At 39.2% G+C, this 27,236-nt stretch overlaps 1 protein-coding gene across 1 annotated transcript in view; it reads left to right on the forward strand.

The window, feature by feature from the left end:
- The window catches only part of UNC5C (unc-5 netrin receptor C), a 421,047-nt gene that overhangs the window by 275,749 nt on the left and 118,062 nt on the right, over positions 1-27,236 (forward strand). The window contains exon 4 of the mRNA XM_068975344.1: positions 23,055-23,158. Coding sequence (XP_068831445.1) covers positions 23,055-23,158 — 104 coding nt within the window. The remainder of the gene's footprint in view (positions 1-23,054; positions 23,159-27,236) is intronic.

The raw sequence follows: 27,236 nt of genomic DNA on the forward strand, positions 1-27,236 counted from the left end.
GCCTGTAGTTTACTAAATTTCAATTTGCATTGACGTCAGTGTCACTTCCCTCTAATATGTCACTGTGTGCACGCCTGCTCAGTCATGGCATATGCTCAGTCAAGCATGCTCAGACTGTAGCCCACCAGGATCCTCTGTCCACGGGATCTCCCAGGCAAGACTATTGGATTGGGTTCCCATTTTCTACTCCAGGGGATCTTCCTGACCTAGGAATCAAACTCCCATCGCTTGCATCTGCTGCACTGGCAGGCAGATCCAGATTCTCGACCACTGAGCCACCTGGGAAGTCACTGAGTTCAAACAGTTTTGGCTCTGATGCTTCCCACAGTTTCTGTTCTTGCCTGTTCTTTCCCTTCTGTTTGATCTAGATCCCAACCATTACAATCACTTACCAGTTAGTCTCCAGTTAGTCTTTTACCTTTTCCAGCCCTTTCCCCATATTACCACAAATGCAAGATTCTGGAAGATTCCTAAAACTCAGGTCTTAACTCGGCTCACCTCCATCCCTGCTTAAAATTTCATAGTGGCTTCTGAGATAGAGTCAAAATTTCCTACAATGGTATATATCACTATATTTGCTTACTAGAGCTGCTGTAACAAAATTCTACCAACTGGTGGCTTAAACAAGAGAAACTTATTTTCTCACAATTCTGGAAGCTGGAGTCCAAGATCAAGGTGCTGGCAATATTGGTTTCTGCTGAAGCTCCTCTCCTTGGCTTATCGATGGTCATCTTCTCCATGTCTTCACGTGATCTTCCTTCTGTAACTGTCTGCATCCAAATTTCTCTTCTTATAAGGATGCCAGTCATATTAGGTTAAGGCTACCCAAATGACCTCATTTTAACTTAATCACCTCTTTAAAGGTCATATCTCCAAATACCTTCTGAGGTATACTGGGCGCTAGGATGTCAACTTGTGAATTTTGGAGGGGGGATACATTTCAGCCCATAAAAACCACATGTCATTGTTTCCATAATGTAACCTAAGTTTCTAGCTCTGACCACAAAGAATGTCTCCGATCTAGTCACACTAGATTAGAAATACTTCCATTTCTTTGTTTCCAGCTGTTATTCATCCTGAAGTACTGTACCTTTCGCTTACTTCCTTTCATTATTTGTAAAAATTCATTTATTCAACAAATATTTACTAAGCTTTTACTCTCTTATTGAGATAATTTTAGGTATTTGATATGGAGCCAGAATCAAAACACATAATGATCCCTGTCCTCAAGAGGCTTGTTTCTGCTAAACAAGTTGTTGTTTAGTCGGTAAGTTGTGTCTGACTCTTTGGAACCCCATGGACTGTAGCCCACCAGGCTCCTCTGTCCATGGGGTTCTCCAGGCAAAAATATTGGAATGGGTTAGCATTCCCTTCCCCAGGGATCTTCCTGACCCAGGGATCGAACCCTCATCTCCTGCATTGCAGGCATATACTTATTCTTTACCGCTGAACCACCAGGGAAGTTAGGGCACACTTAATGAAGTAAATGATCAGTAACAGAGCAGATGGTAAGTGTTATGAAGAAAGACAGTGGGGGAAGGGAGTATGCTGTGCTGGGGACTGTGGTCAGAGAAGGCCTGCAGAAGAAGTTGGCAGTTGAAGCAACCTGAAGAAGGGGGTGGGGGGCAGTCAGGCAGAGGGGACAGCGAGTGGCATAAGTACAAATGCCCTGAAGCAGGAATGTTTGCTGGTGCCATGAAGACTGAATTGGCCACAGTGGCTGGAAGAGGGTGAGGGAGAAGAGTCTCCTGGATGAGTTGAGAAAGGTAAGGACAGGAAGGGCAGTGTGGAGATGGGCTAGGGCCTGTGGGTGTAGCATCTTTGGTTCTCAGTATGAAATGGGAACTTTGGAATGTTTTCTGCAGAGGAGTTCATGCCCTGACTTCCATTTTAGCAGAACACCTGACTGCTCTTTTGAGAAAAGATCGTGAGAAGCAAAAGTAGATGCAAGGGAGACCAGTTATAAGGCGGCAGCTGTGAGAGATGTTAGGACAGCCTAAATTAGAAGGTGAGACCTAGATTCTAGATTTATTTAAAGGCAGAGGTAGTGGGTTTTTTGTTTTTTGGGTTTTTTTTTTTTGAGAGAGAGGTTGGATGTAGAATGTGAGAGAAAGAAAGAATGATTCAGAAGGCCTGAGCTTGTTGAAGGATTTTTCAGTTGTCTTTAGTGAAGTCCTTCTTGCCTCATCAGTCTCCAGAATGATAGGGGTTCCTTTCTCAAACCTTTCAGACCACTGCATCCATCCTCTTAATGCAGAGCTTGTCTCCTTTGAATTATATTCACTCGTTGTAATGGCTGTGTTTCAGGCCAATGAGTTCCTTGAGATCCATTTTGCTTAATTCATCTTTGCTTAACTGTATATCTTCAGTGTTCAGCACGATGCCTAGAACATCAAAGATGTTTAATAAATTTTGTTCAATTAAGACCATTATAACCATCACTGCTCTCTATTAATCATTCCTCCCTGAGCATGTCTAAAGGGGTTTTTCTCTTTGTCTTAGTGGGTTCTCTGTGAAGTACACTCTGAGATGGAGACATGCATGCAGGTAATATATTAACGAGTATTCTCTGGAACAGTATCTATGGAGAAATAGACTTGGGCAGAGGGAGAAATTGAACTGCAATTCAGGTACAACAAAAGATGATGCCACAGGGGACACTGGAGTTAGGATGGCCCTCCAGAGTTGTCCCACCATGAGGCACAGGAGTGAGCGGCCCTTTATCCCCAACATCGACTAGTCAGTGGATGTGGTCCCTTTCTTTTCTGTTCACCCTCACCAACTTGTATGACCTGGGTCAAGTCAGCTCATCTCAACTGAGGGCAACTTCTGGAGGGAGAGTCTGGGAGCCTTCACCATCAACATTCCCAGCCATCAGGGAAGCCCCAGAAGCTGAAGTTTAAAGGCTTCATTATTACAAATCATGACTCTCGTGTGGTGCCAACTTCATATATATGTATTTATAGTTTATAATGTATCTAATATTATGTAACCCTGTTTGCCACATTAAAGATTACAAATGTATAAGAACCTTATCTTTCTTTGCAGAATAAACTTTGCTATTTATTTCACAGCTTTTAAATGTAGTTTGACATTTTCAAATAATAAAACAAACCCTTCTTGTAGTAAGACATTAATTTGCCCATAGCACCTTTTCATCTTCATGTATTAAGACTGAAGAGCAGTTTGCTTGTACTTCCATAATTAACTGAACTCATATGTTAGTAGACGAGGAACAACATCCAATGTATAAAGATTTACTCATACAGATTTATCTCATAGTAAAAAGAAAAGGTAAATTTCAAATTCTCCTTGTCAGAGCTGATCCCTACCAAGCATGCCCTCACTAATGTTACAGGAAGGCTGCAGATTCTCAGGTTTGCTCTGTTTCAAGTCAGCCGGGGTGCTTTGCCCAGTAACATGTGACAGATGGCTGTCACATCAACTGCAATTAAATTTTAAATTTTTTTCAGGTAAAGATGGCCATGATGCTAGAGATAATTAAGTTCACTTACCTCTCATCTAATTTGATCTATATTCACTATGTGTGAATAGTGTACACTCTGTGTACTATACTATAAATAGTGTATATATGGAGAAGGCATTGGCACCCCACTCCAGTACTCTTGCCTGGAAAATCCCATGGATGGAGGAGCCTGGTGGGCTACAGTCCATGGGGTTGCTAAGAATTGGACACGACTGAGCGACTTCACTTTCACTTTTCATTCTCATGCATTGGAGAAGGAAATGGCAACCCACTCCAGTGTTCTTGCCTGGAGAATCCCAGGGACGGGGGAGCCTGGTGGGCTGCCGTCTATGGGGTCGCACAGAGTTGGACACGACTGAAGTGACTTAGCAATAGCAATGTGTGTATATACCCATATATATGTGTGTACTAAAAAGGGGGCCATAGTTCTTTCATGAAAAAGCTCTATTTTAAGAAGTTTATAAAGTAGAAATGAATATTAGCCATTCTTTTATTTATTTGTTTGCTTATGTATATTTTGTATATACAAACTATATAAAATACAAAAATAATTTTGTGAGACAATCAGAGCAGAGGGAAAATAGGAAATAGGGAAAAGTGAGGATTTGGCCAGAAATGAGCTGAGGACACAATGTGCCTGCTCTGGAATCATACATGTTTACCAGATGGCAGTGTCAGGTGGCCTTAGTGGGTGCCACAGCTTCCCTTGGAGAGCGAGGGGTTTCTTCTGAGGGAACTCAAATGGGTGCTGTAATGACTGTCTAAGTAGAACCCTATGGTGATGCAGCTGCCAGTTTCATTGGGTTGTTTCTTCTTGCTATATTCAATGACAAAATTCTGAATGTTCAAGGGAGGAAAATGTAATTCAGGCAGAATGTCAGCAAACCCTGTGTCTCTTCAGGAAATGTCTTGGCTGCTATTGCTGATGTTTTGATCGTTGATGATGCCATGGTTGCTGTTGTCAGGGGATTGTGGGCATTATGTGAAAAGAAGGGCAAAGTGGAGTAGCTGGAACAAATGTTTGGGGCCAGGTTGACCTATATATTCAAATCCTAGTTCCATCACTTACTAGTGTGACCTTAGTCAAGCAATTTAACCCCTCTGAGACTTAGTTCCATCAACCATGAAATGAAAATGATAGGGTTATTTTAAGATTAAACTAGGATAAAGTTGTAAAACATATGGCATAGTGCCAGACACAAAGCAAATGCTCAGTGAATGATAATAGTGTTCATAAGAACAGATAATGATTCAAACAACTTTATTTGTGCATTCTGAAATTTAGTAGTACTAAGTTAACTTTTAAAACTAAACAGTTTTTCCTTCTTTCACCACTCCCTGTACATCCTGAGCTGTCAGTCCTAGAAGCTGAAGTTGTCTGCCAATTCAAGTATTATTAGACTGTAATTTTGTCCCTGTGCCTGAGGATGGAGGAGCCCTCTGCATGTCCACCCTTCTCCTCGATTCAGGAGTTCCAGTGGATCTATATGCATAGACAATCCATCTTCCTGGGGATATCATGATAGTTCCTAAGGAGTTTCTCTTTCTTCTGTGTGCAAACCTATAAATCACAGCCACCATCACAAAGGCCACTGACTACAAATTGGAATAAGACAGTTCCTGGGAAGAATTAAAGAGGAACAGGGTAGACTTCTCTGCCCTACTCTCACAGCTCACTCCTCCTTTTCCCTGAGATCTGAGCTACCTTGTGAGCCACCTGTGGGTGTCAAACAGGCTGTGTTTACATCTGTTAGTCTGTACTGCCTAACACACTGTCCAGAACAACACTGTCTGAGGAAATATGATGCCAGCCACATGTCATTTCAGTTTTTCTAGTAGCCATCCTTAAAAAAGTAAAAGGCAAACATAAAAGAGGCCAAATTAATTTTAATAATATGTTAGTTAGTCCACTCTATTTAAACTATCATTTCAATAAAATACCCAATATAAACAAGTATTCATGATAAGTATTGCATTCTTTTTTCATACTAATTTTTACAGTACTTCTTAGTTAGGACTAGCCACAGGTCAACTGCTCCATAGCCACATGTGTCTCACACTGGATAGATGGGCTTTGGAATTCTAATAATAGAGGAACTGTTTCTATCACTTTTTCACCTCACGTAGTTACTCTGTGTGTGTGTGTGTGTGGTGAAACACTAGAATCTATTCTGTTAGCAAATTTTAATTATGCAATGTATTATTAACAATAGTAACCATGGTGTACAAAAATATCCCCAGAACTTAATCATCTTGTAAATGAAAGCTTGTACCCTTTGACCAACTTTGGATGGTTCATTCAATTCTTGCACCAATGCTGGTGTGACAGGTGTTATTATCTTCATTTTACAGATGAGGAAATGAAGGACAAAGAGAAATTTGAAAACCTGCCCAACAGATTTCCCTGGTGGTCAGTGCCTAATACTTGGCGCTGATGATGCAGGGGACCCAGGTTAGATCCGTGGTCAGGGAACTAGAGGACCCTACATGCTACAGCTAAACATTCCAAAAAAAAAAAAAAATTCCACATTCTGCAACTAAAAGATTATGCTACAGTGAAGATCTTTGCATGCTGCAAGTAAGACCTGGTGCAGTCAAATTAAATAAATATTAAAAAATAATAATAATAAAAGACCTGCCTGAGTTCAAAGCTCATATATGGAGAAGCAGGTCAGATTGGCAAAGAAGTCCATGCCTTGAAGCAACACACTGGATACAAATAAGAGAGGAGATGACAATTGATTTTTGTGTCAGTTGGCAATTTACAAAAATATCTTATTTTCCACATGGATAATGTTATAGGCTCATTATTATTTACAATGCAGAAATGTAAGAAGGCTTTGGGTTCCCACTTCTCTCCTGCTACTTGGTTTGTTCCAACCACACCAGTTTCTTTGCTTAGAGAATGTAATACATTGATGCCAATAGCTCTTCCTTTGCACCTGGAACATTCTCCCCTACTCTACCTGGGGAAGAAAGGAAGAGTGGCTCACTTCCTTCTTTCATTCAGATTTCTGACAAGACAGCAGCTCTTTAAAAACCAGGTGTTTTGAAAGATTTAAGTTATACCATGACAGAATCTGACAGCCTAATGCCAAGTGTCTTGGTAGAGCTCAGCAAGCACAAGTTTGCCAGCACGCCAGAGTAAATGGCCTGATTACTAGCATGCATTTCCGAGTGGTTCGTTTCCAAGGCAAACCATGCAATATCACAGTAATCCAAGTCTATGCCCCAACCAGTAATGCTGAAGAAGCTGAAATTGAATGGTTCTATGAAGACCTACAAGACCTTTAGAACTAACACCCCCAAAAGATGTCCTTTTCATTATAGGGGACTGGAATGCAAAAGTAGGAAGTCAAGAAACACCTGGAGTAACAGGCAAATTTGGCTTTGGAATGTGGAATGAAGCAGGGCAAAGACTAATAGAGTTTGGCCAAGAAAATGCACTGGTCATAGCAAACACCCTCTTCCAACAACACAAGAGAAGACTCTACATATGGATATCACCAGATGGTCAACACCAAAATCAGATTGATTATATTCTCTTCAGCAAAAGATGGAGAAGCTCTATACAGTCAACAAAAAGAAGACCAGGAGCTGACTGTGGCTCAGATCATGAACTCCTTATTACCAAATTCAGATTGAAATTGAAGAAAGCAGGGAAAACCACTAGACCATTCAGGTATGACCTAAATTAAATCCCTTATGATTATACAGTGGAAGTGAGAAATAGATTTAAGGGTTTAGATCTGATAGATAGAGTACCTGATGAACTATGTGGAATGAGGTTTGTGACACTGTACAGGAGACAGGGATCAAGACCATCCCCATGGAAAAGAAATGAAAAAAAGCAAAATGGCTGTCTGGGGAGGCCTTACACATAGCTATGAAAAGAAGAGAGGCAAAAAGCAAAGGAGAAAAGGAAAGATATAAGCATCTGAATGCAGAGTTCTAAAGAATAGCAAGAAGAGATAAGAAAGCCTTCTTCAGCGATCAAAGAAATAGAGGAAAAGAACAGAATGGGAAAGACTAGAGATCTCTTCAAGAAAATTAGAGACACCAAGGGAACATTTCATGCAAAGATGGGCTTGATAAAGGACAGAAATGGTCTGGACCTAACAGAAGCAGAAGATATTAAGAGGTGGCAAGAATACACAGAAGAACTGTACAAAAAAGATCTTTACGACCTGGATAATCCCGATGGTGTGATCACTCATCTAGAGCCAGACATCCTGGAATGTGAAGTCAAGTGGGCCTTAGAAGGCATCACTACGAACAAAGCTAGTGGAGGTAATGGAATTCCAGTAGAGCTATTTCAAATCCTGAAAGATAATGCTGTGAAAGTGCTGCACACAATATGCCAACAAATTTGGAAAACTCAGCAGTGGCCACAGGACTGGAAAAGGTCAGTTTTCATTCCAATCCCAAAGAAAGGAAATGCCAAAGAAGACTCTAACTACCACACAATTGCACTCATCTCACATGCTAGTAAAGTAATGCTCAAAATTCTCCAAGCCAGGCTTCAGCAGTATGTGAACCGTGAACTTCCTGATATTCAAGCTGGTTTTAGAAAAGGCAGAGAGAGAGAGGGAGAGGGTGGGATGATTTGGGAGAATGGCATTCTATCATGTATACTATCATGTAAGAATTGAATCGCCAGTCCATGTCTGACGCAGGATACAGCATGCTTGGGGCTGGTGCATGGGGATGACCCACAGAGATGTTATGGGGAGGGAGGTGGGAGGGGGTTTCATGTTTGGGAACACATGTAAGAATTAAAGATTTTAAAATTAAAACAAAAAAAAAAAGAAAAGAAAAGGCAGAGGAACCAGAGATCAAATTGCCAACATCCGCTGGATCATGGAAAAAGCAAGAGAGTTCCAGAAAAACATTTATTTCTGCTTTATTGACTATGCCAAAGCCTTTGACTGTGTGGAACACAACAAACTGTGGACAATTATGAAAGAGATGGGAATACCAGACCACCTGACCAGCCTCTAGAGAAATCTGTATGCAGGCCAGGAAGCAACAGTTAGAACTGGACATGGAACAACAGACTGGTTCCAAATAGGAAAAGGAGTACGTCAAGGCTGTATATTGTCACCCTGCTTATTTAACTTCTATGCAGAGTACATCATGAGAAACGCTGGACTGGAAGAAACACAAGCTGGAATCAGGATTGCCAGGAGAAATATCAATAACCTCAGATATGCAGATGACACCACTCTTATGGCAGAAAGTGAAGAGGAACTAAAAAGCCTCTTGATGAAAGTGAAAGAGGAGAGTGGAAAAGTTGGCTTAAAGCTCAACATTCAGAAAACAAAGATCATGGCATCTGGTCCCATCACTTTATGGGAAATAGATGGGGAAACAGTATCAGACTTTATTTTTGGGGGCTCCAAAATCAGTGCAGATGGTGATTGCAGCCATGAAATTAAAAGATGCTTACTCCTTGGAAGAAAAATTATGACCAACCTAGATAGTATATTCAAAAGCAGAGACCTCTAGATTGTTTCCATGTCCTGACTATTATAAACAGTGCTGCGATGAACACTGGGGTACATGTGTCTCTTTCAATTCTGGTTTCCTCGGTGTGTATGCCCAGCAGTGGGATTGCTGGGTCATATGGCAGTTCTATTTGCAATTTTTTAAGGAATCTCCACACTGTTTTCCATAGTGGCTGTACTAGTTTGCATTTCCACCAACAGTGTAGGAGGGTTTCCTTTTCTCCACACCCTCTCCAGCATTTATTGCTTGCAGATTTTTGGATCGCAGCCATTCTGACTGGTGTGAAGTGGTACCTCATTGTGGTTTTGATTTGCATTTCTCTAATAATGGGTGATGTTGAGCATCTTTTCATGTGTTTGTTAGCCATCCGTATGTCTTCTTTGGAGAAATGTCTATTTAGTTCTTTGGCCCATTTTTTGATTGGGTCATTTATTTTTCTGGAATTGAGTTGCATAAGTTGCTTGTATATTTTTGAGATTAGTTGTTTGTCAGTTGCTTCATTTGCTATTATTTTCTCCCATTCAGAAGGCTGTCTTTTCACCTTGCTTATAGTTTCCTTTGTTGTGCAGAAGCTTTTAATTTTAATTAGATCCCATTTGTTTATTTTTGCTTTTATTTCCAGAGTTCTGGGAGGTGGATCATAGAGGATCCTGCTGTGATGTATGTTGGAGAGTGTTTTGCCTATGTTCTACTCTAGGAGTTTTATAGTTTCTGGTCTTACATTTAGATCTTTAATCCATTTTGAGTTTATTTTCGTGTGCAGTGTTAGAAAGTGATCTAGTTTCATTCTTTTACAAGTGGTTGACCAGTTTTCCCAGCACCACTTGTTAAAGAGATTGTCTTTACTCCATTGTATATTCTTGCCTCCTTTGTCAAAAATAAGGTGTCCATATGTGTGTGGATTTATCTCTGGGCTTTCTATTTTGTTCCATTGATCTATATTTCTGTCTTTGTGCCAGTACCATACTGTCTTGATGACTGTGGCTTTGTAGTAGAGCCTGAAGTCAGGCAAGTTGATTCCTCCAGTTCCATTCTTCTTTCTCAAGATTGCTTTCGCTATTAGCCAGGACATGGAAACAACCTAGATGTCCATCAGCAGATGAATGGATAAGAAAGCTGTGGTACATATACACAGTGGAGTATTACTCAGCCGTTAAAAAGAATACATTTGAATCAGTTCTGATGAGATGGATGAAACTGGAGCCGATTATACAGTGTGAAGTAAGCCAGAAAGAAAAACACCAATACAGTATACTAACACATATATATGGAATTTAGAAAGATGGCAATGATGACCCTGTATGCAAGACAGCAAAAAAGACACAGATGTGTATAGCAGACTTTTGGACTCAGAGGGAGAGGGAGAGGGTGGAATGATTTGGGAGAATGGCATTGAAACATGTATACTATCATGTAACAAACGGATCGCCATTCTATGTCCGATGCAGGATGCAGCATGCTTGGGACTGGTGCATGGGGATGACCCAGAGGGATGTTGTGGGGAGGGAGGTGGGAGGGGGGTTCATGTTTAGGATCGCATGTACACCCATGGTGGATTCATGTCAATGTATGGCAGAACCAATACAGTATTGTAAAGTAAAATAAAGTAAAAATAAAAATTTTTTAAAAAGCAGAGATATTACTTTACCGACTAAGGTCCATCTAGTCAAGGCTGTAGTTTTTCCAGTAGTCATGTATGGATGTGAGAGTTGGACTGTGAAGAAGTCTGAGCGCTGAAGAATTGATGCTTTTGAACTGTGGTGTTGGAGAAGACTCTTGAGAGTCCTTTGGACTGCAAGGAGATCCAACCAGTCCATTCTGAAGGAGATCAGCCCTGGGATTTCTTTGGAAGGAATGATGCTAAAGCCAAAATTCCAGTACTTTGGCCACCTCATGCGAAGAGTTGACTCATTGGAAAAGCCTTTGATGCTGGGAGGGATTGGGGGCAGGAGGAGAAGGGGAGGACAGAGGATGAGATGGCTGAATGGCATAACTGACTCGATGGACGCGAGTCTGAGTGAGCTCCGGAAGTTGGTGATGGACAGGGAGGCCTGGCATGCTGCGATTCATGGGGTCGCAAAGAGTCGGACACGACTGAGCGACTGAACTGAACTGACTGATGGCTGTTTAAGTCCTGGTGGCTCAGTAGTAAAGAAGCTGCCTGCCAGTGCAGGAAACATAGGTTCAATCTCTGGTTTGGGAAGATCTCCTGGAGAAGGAAATGGCCATACATGCCAGTGTTCTTGCCTGGGAAATCCCATGAACAGAAGGGCCTGGCAGGCTATAGCCCACGGGGTCACAAAAGAGCGAGACACAACTAAGTAACTAAACAACAAGCCCATTTTAAGTTACAGAGGCCAGATTTTGAATTAGATGAGATTCTTTGGAAGGAATGATGCTAAAGTTGAAGCTCCAGTACTTTGGCCACCTCATGCGAAGAGTTGACTCATTGGAAAAGACTCTGATGCTGGGAGGGATTGGGGGCTGGAGAAAAAGGGGAAGACAGAGATGAGATGGCTGGATGCATCACCGACCCGATGAACGTGAGTTTGAGTGAACTCCAGGAGTTGGTGATGGACAGGGAGGCCTGGCGTGCTGCAATTCATGGGGTCACAAAGAGTCGGACACGACTGAGCGACTGAACTGAACTGAATTACACAATTTAGACATTTTTAGATCAGATAAATTTTTAACAATAAATATCTCATTTCATATAAATGTCAACTGTTGTATTAATTAGTTCATCATGTTCCTGTTTCAAGATTAAAAGCCACAACACATTCCTGATTGCATTAGTCTATTTTTTTCTAAACGTATTTGCTTTTGTATATAGACAGAAGTTTTCAAGATCCGTGGAGGCCCCACAAATCCATATGCATTTATAGCTCCTATTTGTTCTGAGAAGTAGACATCTAATTGATAGAACACTGTCTCGTAAGTTATATTTTGGGAGAAGTCATCCATCTATGGGCTATGTGCTAGAGGAAAGGCTGCTAACCCACTGGACCAAAATATGCCACTAAAGTGATGTTTTATGCTGTATGAAATGGGAAGTTTATGGCTAAACTGCTTATTTGCAAAAAAGCTTGTCTGTAATCATTGTGTTCTTTTTTGTACTCTGAGAAAAGTGCCTTAACTTTTTGATATATTGGGTTCCTCATCCATAAAGTTGGCATGTTTCTGATTATTTATCCCTAAGACTTCCCTTAAAAAATATTGTGATAACATATAATCTTTTTTTCTTTTTGAAACTAAAGATGCAGTGTGAATAGAAGAGTGGCTTATATGGGATTTTTTTTTTCTTCCTCTTCTCTATAATGGATGTCATTGGAGTTCCAGTTCTAAAATATTTATTTTTTAAAAAAACCCTTTAGCAAAACTACCTGAATACAAATATGTTTGTTCTATAAATGCCCCCAAAGCCAAGAAATAAAGAAGAATGGCTGAAAGTGCACTTCCTTTTGCAGGGACTTCGTTCATTTAGGATTCTGTTTAAATGACCATGTGCGGTAAAGGATAGGCATGCCTTGGCAAAACTAAAACATTGCCAAGACAATACTTCTGCTGATTTGCTCAAAGATCATTCTAACCTCTGTCTCTGCCTATAATTATTATTTTCTGAAAGTGTTAGTGATAAATTCATAAGACTGGTCAAAAACATTAGTTTTTTTAAAGTAAAAGGAAATTGCAAAACAATAATAGGAACAAAGTCAAAATCTTGCCTCTTTTGTCTCTTAAAATATCCTGTGACCTAGTAACCAACATTTAGGGCATGCTTACTGTATGCCCAGTTCTGTTATAAGCCCCTTATGCACGTTAACTCTTGTGATGCTTCCAACAATCCTATGAGGTAGATTCTGTTATCCTTACTTTGCAAATAGTGAAACAGAAGCATGGAAATGAAATATTAGATAACTTACCCAAGCCACTTGTTTAGGAAATGGTAAATCTGAATTATAAACTTTTCTTTTTACAGTACAGTTTACTGTACAGGTTTACAGAAATGTGATAGTTCAGTTTGCAATCTAACCATAGAGGAAACCTCATGTTTTTGTTAGTTTGTGGTTTCTTGTTTTATCTTTATAATATTTAAGAAGAAAAAGCAAGTAAAAAAAGAAAACTTACAACATTTTTATATACTGTGTCCCTTCCATTTAAAAACCACAAGAATTACTGAACATAACATTTTTTCATGATTTTTTTTTTAAAAATTCCAGCAAAGATACTCTATTTCTGGAAAAGAAAACCATGGCAAACTTTTTAGGGTTCTATAGCATTGTCAGGAATTTTTACTTTTAAGAAATGCTCAACGCGCAAAAGACTAATCTAGTTTTCCCAAAATATGCTATACTGGTTGGTTCATGATAGTTGTTTTCTGTTAACACCAGACTTGGTGATTTAAGTATAAGTTATACTCTACTATGACAACATGAAAGTGAAAAGTGAAGTCGCTCAGTTGTGTCTGACTCTTTGCAGCTCCATGGACTGTAGCCTTCCAGGCTCCTCTGTCCATGGGATTTTCCAGGCAAGAGAACTAGAGTGGGTTGCCATTCCCTTCTCCAGGGGATCTTCCCAACCCAGGGATCAAACCCAAGTTGCCCACATTGCAGGCAGATGCTTTACCATCTGAGCCACCAGGGAATTATCCCCTTTTATATTATTGGAAGAAAGACACATTTTTCCCTCTAAGAACACAAGTATTATTAGTATATGTGACCATGGAATTATTTTGTTTGCTAGAGGAACAATTTGAAAGTACACTAAAATGAAAATTTTAAAACAAAATATAGGGTTTGTGTCCCACAGAACCTGCATTCCTATATGGCAGCATAGAGTTGAGTAGCAAACAAAAAGTGAATTGGTTTTGTACCTATGTCTCTATTACAGTTTGTTTGGGAAACCAAAGACAGCCCAGGTTGGTGATAATGTTTTAAGACAAAAAATAATTCTTTTGCCTAACTTTTTTAAGTTACCTGCATGCCCCCTAGATGCATGTGAAATTTCAGTGTCTGCTAGACAGTGTCAGCCATCAGCCTGAACAAAAGTAAGTGCTGCTGACACTGGGAGACATCAACAGGAACTCATTGTCTTAAGAGCCACAGTGTAGAAGCAGATGTGCTTGGTTCCCACGGCCTCCCAGGCTCTTCTCTCCCTCTGCCTACAAGTTCTAGCACAGGGCTATGCCCATCATGATCATTCCACAGATGATCTCGATCAGTCTGTGGTTCTCAGATTTTAGTGCTGTGTGTCAGATATACTTGGGGGCCAGTGAAAACTGTCGATTCCTAGATCCCAACCTAGGAATGAAATCTGCATTTGTTTTTTCAAGCACAGCATGTAATCCCTGAGTTTCCCTTTGTGACACATAACTTTCAGTCATTAGTCTCCCACATTCATAATTATTTTGTCTCACTCGTTTACATTTATTTTGACTAACAATGATAATGCCTAAAGTTGATACAGCATCCTAAAATTTACTAATACTACAGGGAGTACTTTTTATATTCATGGCATGATTCTAGAGTTTTATATAGGCTTCTTCATATATCAACCTGTAAAAGAGTTACTATTATCATGCTCATTTGTTTAGCTGAAGAAATTAAAGTAAGAGAAGGTTAAGCAGTATGGCTCAAGGCTACACAGCTAGTCAGGTGGTAGAGTCAGGATCTGAAACCAAGTTTGTCCAAGCTGAAGACCTTGCTCTTGACAAAGCAGTGATATCTTGCTTTGCAGGATCTTTCAGATCTTTCTCACAGTGACCTACAATAAAAAATATATTTATATCATGATCTACTAAATAAAAATATACCCATCTCCTCACACATACAAATACACAGAGGTGTGTGTGTATGTATATGTGTGTGTACATATGTGCATACTTAATAAAACATCAAGGTTATTGTCTTTCCAGTAGTCCTGTATGGATGTGAGGGTTGGACCATAAAGAAGGCAGAGTGATAAAGAATTGATGTTTTCAAACTGTGGTGCTATAGAAGACTCTTGAGGGTTCCTTGGATAGCAAGAACATCAAACCAGTCTATCTTAAAAGAAATCAATCCTGAATACTCTTTGGAAGGATTGATGCTGAAGCTCCGATACTTTGGCCACCTGATGCAAAAAGCTGACTCATTGGAAAAGATCTTGATTCTGGAAAAGATTGAGGGTAGGAGTAGAAGGGGGTGGGGGGCACAGAGGATGAGACAGTTGGATGGCATCACCGATTTAATGGATATGAACCTGAACAAACTCTGGGAGATAGTGTGGGACAGGGAGGCCTGGCCTGCGGCAGTCCATGGTGTCACAGAGTTGGATAGAACTTGGTGACTGAATGACAACAATACTATGTGTGATATACTTGACATTTTCTGTTTTCAATTTCATATTTTAATGCTGGTATTCAATCCTCCAAGTTGAATTCATAGTACTCTAAAGGACAAATTCCATAAGAAAAATATGGAATGTTAGATACTATGGTTTCTAGACTAAATGAATCAATTGTGTAAGAGAATGACATGCTGAAATTTACTCAGATGAGAAATCATGTTTCATGCCAGACTCTCTAATAGTAATAAAAATAGTTGTGATAATTTAGTACATGTGCTTTATACTTCCTAAACCTTTTCAGATTCAGGATTTCTTTTAACATTCTCAAAACCCTATGAGATCTAATATTCGCAAACCCTATGAGATCTGAATTAGAAAACAACCAACATTAATAAGGTAATAATGTGTTGTTTCTGTCTTATTATTCAATGGAATTTAAAGATTTTAATTTCCATTAGAATAATGTGTTGTAGTATGCTCATCAGAGAATTCTTGACTTCACAATATCAATCTGTCACAGTCAAGAAATTGTCTTTTTAAAAATATTTTATTCTAATAAATCTTTCTGCATAATGAAGTAGCATTGCTAAGAGAATAAGCATTTCTAACAAATACAAATTATTTTTTTCAAAGTTGTAGTGAGAACATGATTATTTTCATTTTCAAAGACAAGAGTATTAGCCTACCAACTTAGACACCATAGGGAGATATTTTGCTGGTATTTTCTCCAGGTCTCCTTTCAGATCAGCAGGGCTCACAGGTACTTGGATAGTAATATAACCTCTTACAGTAAGAGCTCCCACCTGTCCAGCCTTGACTTTCCCATTTAGACCATGCTCACCCTTTCCAGGAAAAGATGCTCAAGGATTGTCATTGCAGAAGAGACCTGGTTGGGGGCCCCTTTCATAAATATGTGCTTTGGCATGATAGACTTTATTGCATGCCATTTTGGGTAGGCATTTCCCTCCCACCTCTCCACACAGCAAGAAAATTAGTTTTGTCAGTAATTCTCAATGCATTCATAATTTTCAATGTGTTTATAATTTCAATACTTTTATAATTATCAAAGCTGCAATATTCATCTGCTCTTGTGATGTATATTATATTCCTTTCTTGTATTTGTACAAAGAATTTTCCGGTGTTTTTAATTTGGAATCTTCTGAAACCCATCCATTGTCCCATTTTCTCTTATACCTGTATATTGAAATGTACAGAAGTTCCAGGAAGATTGTCCTAAGAGGAAGATTTATAAACTGTTCTTTTCAAAGATACATCATCTTCTAGATTGCTGAAAGACAATTTCTTCTATTATTTCTCTTGGACACTGATAATTGATATAAATCCTTAAAGATCTTATCTTATTTGACAAAGGCCAGGCTGTTTCCCCTAAAATGCATATTTAAAATGTTAGTCTGGCTTAAAGCTCAACATTCAGAAAATGAAGATCATGGCATCCGGTCCCATCACTTCATGGGAAATAGATGGGGAAACAGTAGAAACAGTGTCAGACTTTATTTTGGGGGGGCTCCAAAATCACTGCAGATGGTGATTGCAGCCATGAAATTAAAAGACGCTTACTCCTTGGAAGAAAAATTATGACCAACCTAGATAGTATATTCAAAAGCAGAGACATTACTTTGCCGACTAAGGTCCGTCTAGTCAAGGCTATGGTTTTTTCTGTGGTCATGTATGGATGTGAGTGTTGGACTGTGAAGAAGGCTGAGCGCCGAAGAATTGATGCTTTTGAACTGTGGTGTTGGAGAAGACTCTTGAGAGTCCCTTGGACTGCAAGGAGATCCAACCAGTCCATTCTGAAGGAGATCAACCCTGGGATTTCTTTGGAAGGAATGATGCTAAAGCTGAAGCTCCAGTACTTTGGCCACCTCATGTGAAGAGTTGACTCATTGGAAAAGACTCTGATGCTGGGAGGGATTGGGGACAGGAGGAGAAGGGGACGACCCAGGATGAGATGGCTGGATGGCATCACGGACTCGATGGACATGAATCTGAGTGAACTCCGGGAGATGGTGATGGACAGGGAGGCCTGGCGTGCTGCGATTCATGGGGTCGCAGAGTCGGACGTGACTGAGCGACTGAACTGAACTGAACTCAGTTATAGGCTCTCGAGACAAAAGAGACCTTCCAAAGCATCCAGTTATTTACTTCCATTTTGCAAATAAGGAAGTCTTCACACTCCCAGGTAGCCTTCTTTTCTACCTGTGTAGGCGCACATGTATTCAGTGACTTAGCCGTGTCTTACTCTTTGTGACCCTATAGACTGTAACCCACAAGGCTTTCCTGTCCATGAAATTTTCCAGGCAGAAATACCAGAGCAAGTTGCCGTTTCCTACTCCAGGGGATCTTTCTGAGCCAGGGATTGAACTTATGTCTCCTGCATTGGCAGACAGATTCTTGTCAAAAAGCAGAGTTCATGTTATAGAATGCCTTGAAATTAGTGGGCTTCACATCATAAATAATTTATAATCACTGTATTATATTGTAAAAAAAGCTCACTTGACAACATCAGAATTCTGCCATAAAAAATGAGACGCTGTGTACAGCCACACATGTACTTTCTTTGATTACTGTGTAAATGGTAAATAGAAATCCATATAGTTTCAGGTCTGATTCTGCATCTGCTAATTGGATTTCACTGTATGGATTTAGTAAGCCAATATTCATGTTAAGTAAACATCTCTCTGAATGCATACTTATAACAAAGGTGATTTTTCTTTTATTTGATGGAATCAGTGACTAAATCAGAGGTAAGCTGAGCTGACTTTGCAAAAGTAATCTAGGTTTTAATGAAAGGATTTTATACCTATTTCAGTAGTAGCCTTAGAACTAATGGAAAGAAAACAGAAGTGTAGAATCCTAAAGGTCTTCCAAGGGCATAAATTCATCTTTTTCCTGACAGAAATGCCCACATTATTCGAAAACATTCTGTTTTACATCTAATTCCTAGCTGACAAGTGTCCGTTTTTCCTGCTCACTCATTCGTCACCCTCGTGTTCTCTCTGCCTGCAGGCATCCGGCCTGCCTTCTATCACATCTCTCCAGATGATGAAGGATATGTTTAAAATGTTACTCACACTGCTTGCAGAGTACTTTGGAGACATATGAAAGGAGCAGCTGCCATGCTGGACAGCACAATATATTCTATTCTTTATACAACCCGAAAGCTAGAAAAGAGATTTTGGGCCGGAATTAAAAGGATTTTTCAGGAAGAAGTATTACATTGTGAGGGGTTACCTATGAATCATTTTAGAAATTAGATAAAATTTACATACAGTTTAAAATCAAATAATATCAAAACAATATAATTATATGGTATTCAATGATGGTTCAGTTAAACCTGTCTTTTGAAGTACAGGCCTCTGATGTGTGGTCACCATTCTCACTTAGGAAACAGCAATTTTCATAAGATGTGCCTTCCATTGGCGGGAATTTGGAAACAGTTGCAAAAACTATATACCAAATCCTAAGAAGAATTATAGCCTGCTACCTTCGAACCCATCATCCCTTAACAGTGCTGCTGACTTTTGTCAAAATAAAATTTGTAAAAGAGCAGTAGTTATTATTATATCATTCTCCCAATTTCTGTGCACCCCCAACACAGCTGGGCTTCTACTCCCCCTTCACTCCTAAATTTCTCAGACTTCCCCTTTTACTGTCTTTGGGGCATTTGTCCTGTTGGCCTCCAAACTTCTTAAACTTGGCTCCTCTGACAGTTGTCTCTTGGTTTTTCTCTTGTGTCTTTGTTCACACCATAACATTTTTGCAGACAGCTTTTCCTCTGAAATGTTGGTGTCCTCTTTTTTTTTTTTTTCCTGCTCTGGTAGTGTCGTCTGTTTCTAGTGCTTCAGCTATCTCCTAGACAGTGAAGCACGGATCTTCTACCTGGCCTTCTTTTTCCAAACTTCAGACCTGTGGTCCTTAACTCGAGGTGATTTTCCTGTCAGGGGACATTTGGCATTATCTGGAGGCATTTATGTTGTCCTGGCTTGGAGAGCTCTGCTGTTATTTGCTGGATGGAGTCCAGGGATGCTTCTAAGACACTTACTATGCAGAATGCAGCCTCACAACAGGATTATCCAGTCCTGAATGTCAATCATGCTGAGATTAGAAATCATGATCTGGATCTACCGGATTTTTCCATTTCCAAATAGAGGGGGAAAATGTGGAAATGGTGACAGATTTTATTTTCTTGGGCTCCAAAATCACTGCAGATGGTGACTGCAACCAAAAAATTAAAAGGCATTTGCTCCTTGGAAGAAAAGCTATGATAAATCTTGACAGCATATTAAAAAGCAGAGACATCACTTTACAGGCAAAGGTCTACATAGTCGAAACTATGGGTTTTCCAGTAATCATGTATGGATGTGAGAGCTGGACCATAAAGAAGGCTGAGATCTGAAGAATTGATACTTTTGAACTGTGGTGTTGGATAAGACTCTTGAGAGTCCCTTGGACAGCAAGGAGATCAAACCAGTCAATCCTGGTTTGGAAATCAACCCTGAAAATTCATTGGGAGGACTGATGTGAAGCTGAAGCTCCAATACTTAGGCCACCTGATGCAAAGAGCTGACTCACTGGAAAAGACTCTGAAATCTTTCCTGCTGGGAAAGATTGAGGGCAACAGGAGAAGCAGGAAACAAAGGATGAGATGGTTGGATGGCATCACTGACTCAACGGACATGAGTTTGAGTGAATTCTGAGAGACAGTGAAGGACTGGAAAACCTGGTGTGCTGAAGTTCCTGGGGTCACAAAGAGTCGGACACGACTTAGTGACTGAACAACAATAACAACAAGCTGAACATGTACCAAAATAAGCTTGCTATCTTTCTCACCACTTTCCTGCCCATGGTGGTATGGTTTCATTTAATGATGGTATAAACTTAATAATTGCAGTAGCTGAGAATGTAGTATTATCCTTTCCTCTTTGCACTCTCCAGATACTTAGGTATTCTGGAACAAATGATCTGTTCATTACCAGAATCTGCTTTCTCTTCTTCCTGTCTACTGTCAATAGCTGAGTTCAGTTCCCCATCATCCCTCCTGATCTATTCAAATGGGTCTCTAACTACCTCTGCTTCTTCAGCATCACCTCAGTCACACTGAGAGGAATATGACATCTGATTTCCTTCCTCTGCTTAAAAGCCTTTCAGAGTTTGCTATTCCTTAGCATAGCAGGAGGAGAAGGCAATGGCACCTCACTCTAGTACTCTTGCCTGGGAAACCCCATGGACAGAGGAGCCTGGTAGGCTACAGTCCGTGGGGTCGCGAACAGTCGGACACGACTAAGCAACCTCACTTTCACTTTTCACTTCATGCACTGGAGAAAGAAATGGCAACCCACTCCAGTATTCCCGCCTGGAGAATCCCAGGGATGGGAACCTGGTGGGCCGCCATCTATGGGGTCGCACAGAGTCAGACACGACTGAAGCGACTTAGCAGCAACAGCAGCAGCATAGCAGAAAGGCTTTTCATGAATAGATCTCGGCTTACCTTTCTAGTCTTGATCACGAATCTTACATATCTTCATCCTAAGTACCTAATAAAATACCTATCATAAGGAGATAATTAATAAATATTAAAGGAATTTGTTTTGACTCTTTGGAGATATATGTGACTCACTCTTTCTAATTCTCCATCCTTATTTTGTGATATGCTATTTAATTTAACTGTGAGTGAGTCTATGTATTATTTGATTTGAGAATTAATTCTAGTCTTTACGTCTTTACCCTACCATGCATCAGATGGGAGGTGTTCAGAATCATTTTTCACAAATAAGATATACCTTGTAAGAATATTTTATCCTTGTAAGAATATTTTATCCTAGGACTTCCCTGGTGGCCCAGTGATTAAGAATCTGGCTGCCATTGCAGCGGACACGGGTTCAATCCCTGATCTGGGAGTATCACACATGCTGTGGGAAGCCCATATGGCTTAACTACTGACCCCATGCTCTAGAGCCTTCAAGCCACAACTGCTGAGCCAGCGCACCATAGAGCCTGTGTTCCACAAGAGAAACCACCTCGGGAGAAGTCTGCACAGCACCCCAACTCAAGGCAACTAGAGAAAGCCCCTGGGGCAGCAGTGAAGACCCAGCCCAGGCAAAAAAGGAAGAAAGAACATTTTGATCCCATGAAACTTACTCAGTGCTGCTTTTGCTTTTATTAATATTTTGACAAAATTTTTATGTTAATACAGATTTAAAACAAAGAGAAGCGACCGTATGAGAAAAGAAAGAGTAGAAATTTTCTGATGTTGCTGTTGAAAGGATACAAATCAACCTTAAGAGATATGAAGGGATGTGTGGGATAAAAAAATATGTATCAGATCAACAGCTAGCAGGTTCTAATGCAGCATCAATTATTTTGCTGTGAGGCTTTGAGTAATTTGAGAAATGTGTTTCTTATATGTAAAATAAGGACATGGCTTAGATAACTTTCATGTTCTAATAAATCTGGATTTTAAGTATTTGTTTCTACAGTCTACTCAATTTCTTGAAAATAAAATTAGAAATGCCTTTCTGACAGAAATTTTGCATGATTTATAGAGTCTCTTATCTTACCTCAGGCCCACATAGATCCAATAATCTTTTCAGAACCCCTAAATTCTTGAAGGTTTTCTTCTGCCAAGAAATTCACCCAAATAGCAAATAATATGACATGAATTTTTTTCTCACTGCATTTTTCCGGATGGTGCTTTCTTATAGCTCTTTGAAAGGCTTAGAGATATACTTCTACAGTCTTTGGATTTCTACCTATTAGTTCAGTAGGCTGAAATGGTGCTTTTATATTTTTAAGTCATTCCTGGGGACGTGGGATGAAAAGACAGAGGCGTTAGCTTTTTAATAAAATCTACTGGGTAAAACTTCTATAAATTTTTATTAAGTAGTACATGGATGAAATTTTTTTAACTTTGCCTTAAAAAATGCTGCTTTAAAGCTATATAACTGACTCATTTATTTTTTAGCTTTGGTGTTTAAAATGATAAAACTGATTTCTAACATTTCTGTGTCTATCAATAGCAGTTTTTAAGATTGTACTGCATATTGCTATAGCAACTATAACTATATAAATAAGTAATTAGATTCTTGTTACATTTGAGCAGAAATAACTATTTAATCTTCTAATTGGAGAATGGTGACATAATTACATATTGAGATTTCTGGACCCATCCCAATAGTTACTCTTTTTTCTCTCTTATGTTTGAGATACTTCAAGAAGCTCTATTTATTTCTCCAGGACTCCAGCATTCTGTTTTCATTCTGAAATAGAAACTTGCTTTTGAGTTATTTATCGAAAGATCTCAGAGTTGTTGCAACTTCAGTAGTATTTATTGTAAAGAAAGAGAAAATATTAATATATATAAGGGACTCTGTATGAATAAGAATCATAACAATGGGATTCCTTTGACTAAAAATGTGATTGTTATAGTTGATTATTAAGAAATACTAGCAAACTATAATGAATGAGTGTCATTAATTGTTAGGATGAGAATCTCCAAAGCATTCCAGTGAAGATTAAAGTAGGAACAGCTAGTAATCTCTAAATTTCATAATTTCCACTACATAGAATATAATCAGTCACATTATGGCACAGTGCTAACATGATTAAAAACTACCAAGAAACAGAAAATAATAAATGCAAATTTATTATTGTACTTTCTAGAAATGAATAAATGTTAATTAGTTTTGTCTTATATTTTATTACTTGTGCTTTCCAGATCTACGAAAAACATTTGAGCAGGAACCTCTGGGAAAGGAAGTATCCTTGGAGCAGGAAGTCTTGCTCCAGTGCCGACCACCTGAAGGGATCCCAGTGGCTGAGGTGAGAAGCAAAAATTCTTTGCATTTAGCAACTGGCACTTAGTTATTCTAACAGAGGCCTAATCCATGGCTAATGGTGCAGTGAATTAGGGTATGGCATGATGAATGGTTGGTAATGGAGTCCTAACTGCTTGCTACTGGCAAAACAGATTGATTGGGAACTGATTAATGACTTGGAGTCAATTAGAATGCCCCACTGGACAAAGCCACAGGCAGCTTGGTTTAATTTTGTTATTCTCTTTCAAGAAATCAGAAACACTGTTTTATTTTATCTGGCACTAATCATAAAGAAAGATGGCCTGACTTAATAATGTACCATCAATTTTATTATTGTTCTTGATACTAGGCAAAAAATGTAAGATGTGTATATGTGTGTGTATGTGTGACAGCTTGTGTGCTCCACATATATGTTTCCTGCTCTGTAACCAAGGACGGACCTAAAAGCCGTAGCCACACACCATGAATAAAAACATGTTTGAAGAATGTCAACTAGTTTCATCCTATAAGTTTTCCATTAGCTCTTAATTTTCATTTTCTGGTTTTGGGGAAACAAAGCCTATTGAAAGTTCATGAAATATTATAAGTCAGATTTATACCATGATTTTTTATTAGCACCAGACAATACAATGCCCTTTGAAAATGCCTGTCCATGGGGGGATAAGCCTCCATGACCACAGGAGTGTTCTATGCTCTCCTTGAGACACCATTTAGAGCACACAGCTGAGGAAAATCATCTAATACCATGTCTTTTATTTCATTTCAACTAATTCCAAACTCTGAAAAATGTTACCCTGTTAGGAGTATCAGAAGATATTCTAATTTACATCAAACACTATTGTCCTGGCAGATCCAGTATCCTACAAACACAAGAAAGTTTAATTTGATAAGTAACATAACTGCCAACTCGCTGGTGGTCCTTGTTAGCCTCTAAACTACACTGAGTTCTTTGGAATTTTTACTCTTTATTGCATATATGGAAAGAAGCATTTTTTAAATTGCTATAATTTGGGGCTGTATATGAGTCAGCTGATTTTTTGTAAAAATAAGCCTGCAATCTTTCCTGTCTATGAAACTGTAAAATAATATTACTAAGACTTACTACATTGTCCAAATTTTTTAAATAATCAGTGTACTTACCAGATTTCCATAGTTTTTCTGTCCTTTGAAAATTCAGGCAAAAGTGAGAGTCATCACAGTTAGTGTGTCCCATAACAACAAAATTAAACATCTGATAGCTCTTTCCAAAATAATAATAAATTAATTAGAGATTTAGCCAGGGCCCTTACAAATGACTCTATTTTCTGTCACTGCCATTCACATCTCCAGTCTGTCAATGCAGGACTCTGAGTGGCACTTTTAATGAAATTTCCTTTTTTTTTACTTTGAAAGAAGAGAGTTGGTTTTTGTCTTGTACCTGACATCCCATGGCACTGTCTAGCACTGTATCAGAGACTATGCATGATTACTCCTGTTTTATCCAACCACACCAAAACCTTATCTTCACCACTGACTCACAGGATGATTTATTTTGATTAGAAAGGAAACAGCTCTTCTCTATGCAACATTTCATTTCACTTATGACAATAAGTACATCTTTCTCCTGAATCATATTTCTAAAATATTAATGCAAACCTCCTCCATTAAATTGCCTTAAAGACCAAAACATATCCTGAGTAACATGAGTGTCTATAGACTTTTTGACTCAGTGTTTCTTAAAGTGAGCAGATCCCTGCAGAGATTTTCAGTTAGGAGATTCTAGTAACTTCTTAGGAGAAGGCAATGGCAACCCATTCCAGTACTCTTGCGTGGAAAATCCCATGGACGGAGGAATCTGGTAGGCTGTAGTTCATGGGGTCGCTAAGAGTCGGGCACTACTGAGCGATTTCACTTTCACTTTTCACTTTCATGCACTGGAGAAGGAAATGGCAACCCACTATTCTTGCCTGGAGAATCCCAGGGACAGAGAAGCCTAGTGGGCTGCCGTTTATGGGGTCGCACAGAGTCAGACATGACTGAAGCGACTTAGCAGCAGCAGCAGCAGCAGCAGCAGCAACTTCTTAATTTTTTTTAGTTTTCTCAGCAAAGTAGTTCACTTTGTCAAGGAGTAAAGATTCATGACTGCAAACTAATTGGCTGTGAATTTTATCTGTATCATCACTGGGGAAGAGACCAATTAACACTTGGCAAGCTCAAAAATCATATACCCATTTGACATTCAAAGAACTATATTTAATGTGATTTTTTTTTCAAGTCAGGAGAGAGATCAAAAACACTTGCTTGAGAGCAGGCTAATAAACTCCTGTGTAGATTATTTCCAACACCCTTAGAATAACCAAGATCAGAAATCTAATGTATACCTTAACGTGACACATTGCAACTGTCATTTGCTCAAGAGGAGCAGAAAAAAGAGAAAGGGATGAAATATAATGTGATGAATTAAGGGATTATAAAATTATTTTAATTTAATGATATACATATTCATTATCTTATACTTTATTTGTTTGAGGAATTTAAAAGCATAAAAATAGAATGAAATGAAATACTGATCTTAAAGGGAAATCAGAAGGTAAAACTCTCATGTGTTACCATAAACAAAATCAGTTTTTAAGGTATCAGGCCATACTGGCAAGGATTTTTGCTTCTTTTGTGTTCTAGGCAAATGATTTTGAAAAACTCAGCTACTACATGCTCAACAAATAATGGTTGATTGATTCAATTTATCTTTTTTTAGTAAGTATATGTCTAGCACCATTGAACAGGTAGTCAAGTTCATTATTTGTAAAATATCAAGAGGCAATAATTTCCTTCCCACATAAGTCAGTAGGTTTCCAAAGAGCTCTACTAATCTTAAGTTACAGCAGCATCACCTTTGGTGCAAATAATGGCACAGGGATTTCTGTGGTAATAAATAACATTTAATTTTCTCCTCTATTTTGGCTTTACTTTTTGCTACAGAGTGTTAAACTATTTTCCATTCGGAACTCTAGGCTTAACCCCATTTCACCATTTCTGACTGTTGGACTTCTAGCAAGGTATTTCAATTCCTATACCTAAGTTTCCTTAATTAAATTACAAACCGGAGATAATAATAGTGTCTCTCCAAAACGTAGTTGAAGATTAAATGAGATGATATATGCAAATAAATCAGTTAGAACATGTAGAAGAACTCAAGAAACATTACTATTGTTATTATTATTACTATATTATCACCTCTTGATTCAGAGAAGACTGAAATCAACCTCTGGAATTCACAGTAGTCACTGGCACATTGTACCTCTGATGGGCACTGTAGGTTATGCAGCGATGAAGCTTCTGTCCGATGAAGAATCACAGAGATTCCCTCCTGTGTCTTCTAACCAGTTATTTTGATTAAAATCCACAAATGCTACAAATGAAGATAAAGTTTGAGCTTTAAAATGAGGAAACTCCCTTATTTATGTAACATATTTACTCTAAAAATGACTTGTTACTGTGGAAATCTGCACCAGGTCCTGATGCACTGCTGTGCTTACTCTGATTTTTAAAGTTACCTGTTTAGTCATCATGGGCCTAGAACACTAGACCAGACTTTGTGTTTCCTCCAAAAGAGGGAATCTGGAGTGGGATTACTGTTGGAAGTTCTCCTTTTCCAAGCAAAAGGAAAGAGAGTGACAAAGAAAGTCTCAGAGGAGGAAGAGAAGTGAAGTTGCTCAGTCGTGTCCGACTCTTTGCGACCCCATGGACTGCAGCCCACCAGGGTCCTCTGTCCATGCGATTTTCCAGGCAAGAGTACTGGAGTGGGGTGCCATTTTGAGGAGGAAGAGACCAACTCAGGATGCCCTGTACTCCACCTCTCCGGTGGTGACAGTTTTGACAAAGAACTCCTCTCAGTACTCACTGGTTAAGGAAAAAAATCTATGTTGCAGGTACCTCAGGGATGAAGCACAAGAGTTTCAGAGCTCTAGTCTTGGCTGTTCCTTCCTCTGGCCTCCTTCTTGCCAGGACCTTTCCTCATTTTCTTTATTTAAATATTTATGAGCCACACAGCTTCCTTAGCACAGGGCTACTAGCATCTGGCAGAGAAGGCAATGGCAACCCAC

Source organism: Capricornis sumatraensis, chromosome 7, assembly GCF_032405125.1.
Source record: "Capricornis sumatraensis isolate serow.1 chromosome 7, serow.2, whole genome shotgun sequence".
Taxonomy (NCBI): domain Eukaryota; kingdom Metazoa; phylum Chordata; class Mammalia; order Artiodactyla; family Bovidae; genus Capricornis; species Capricornis sumatraensis.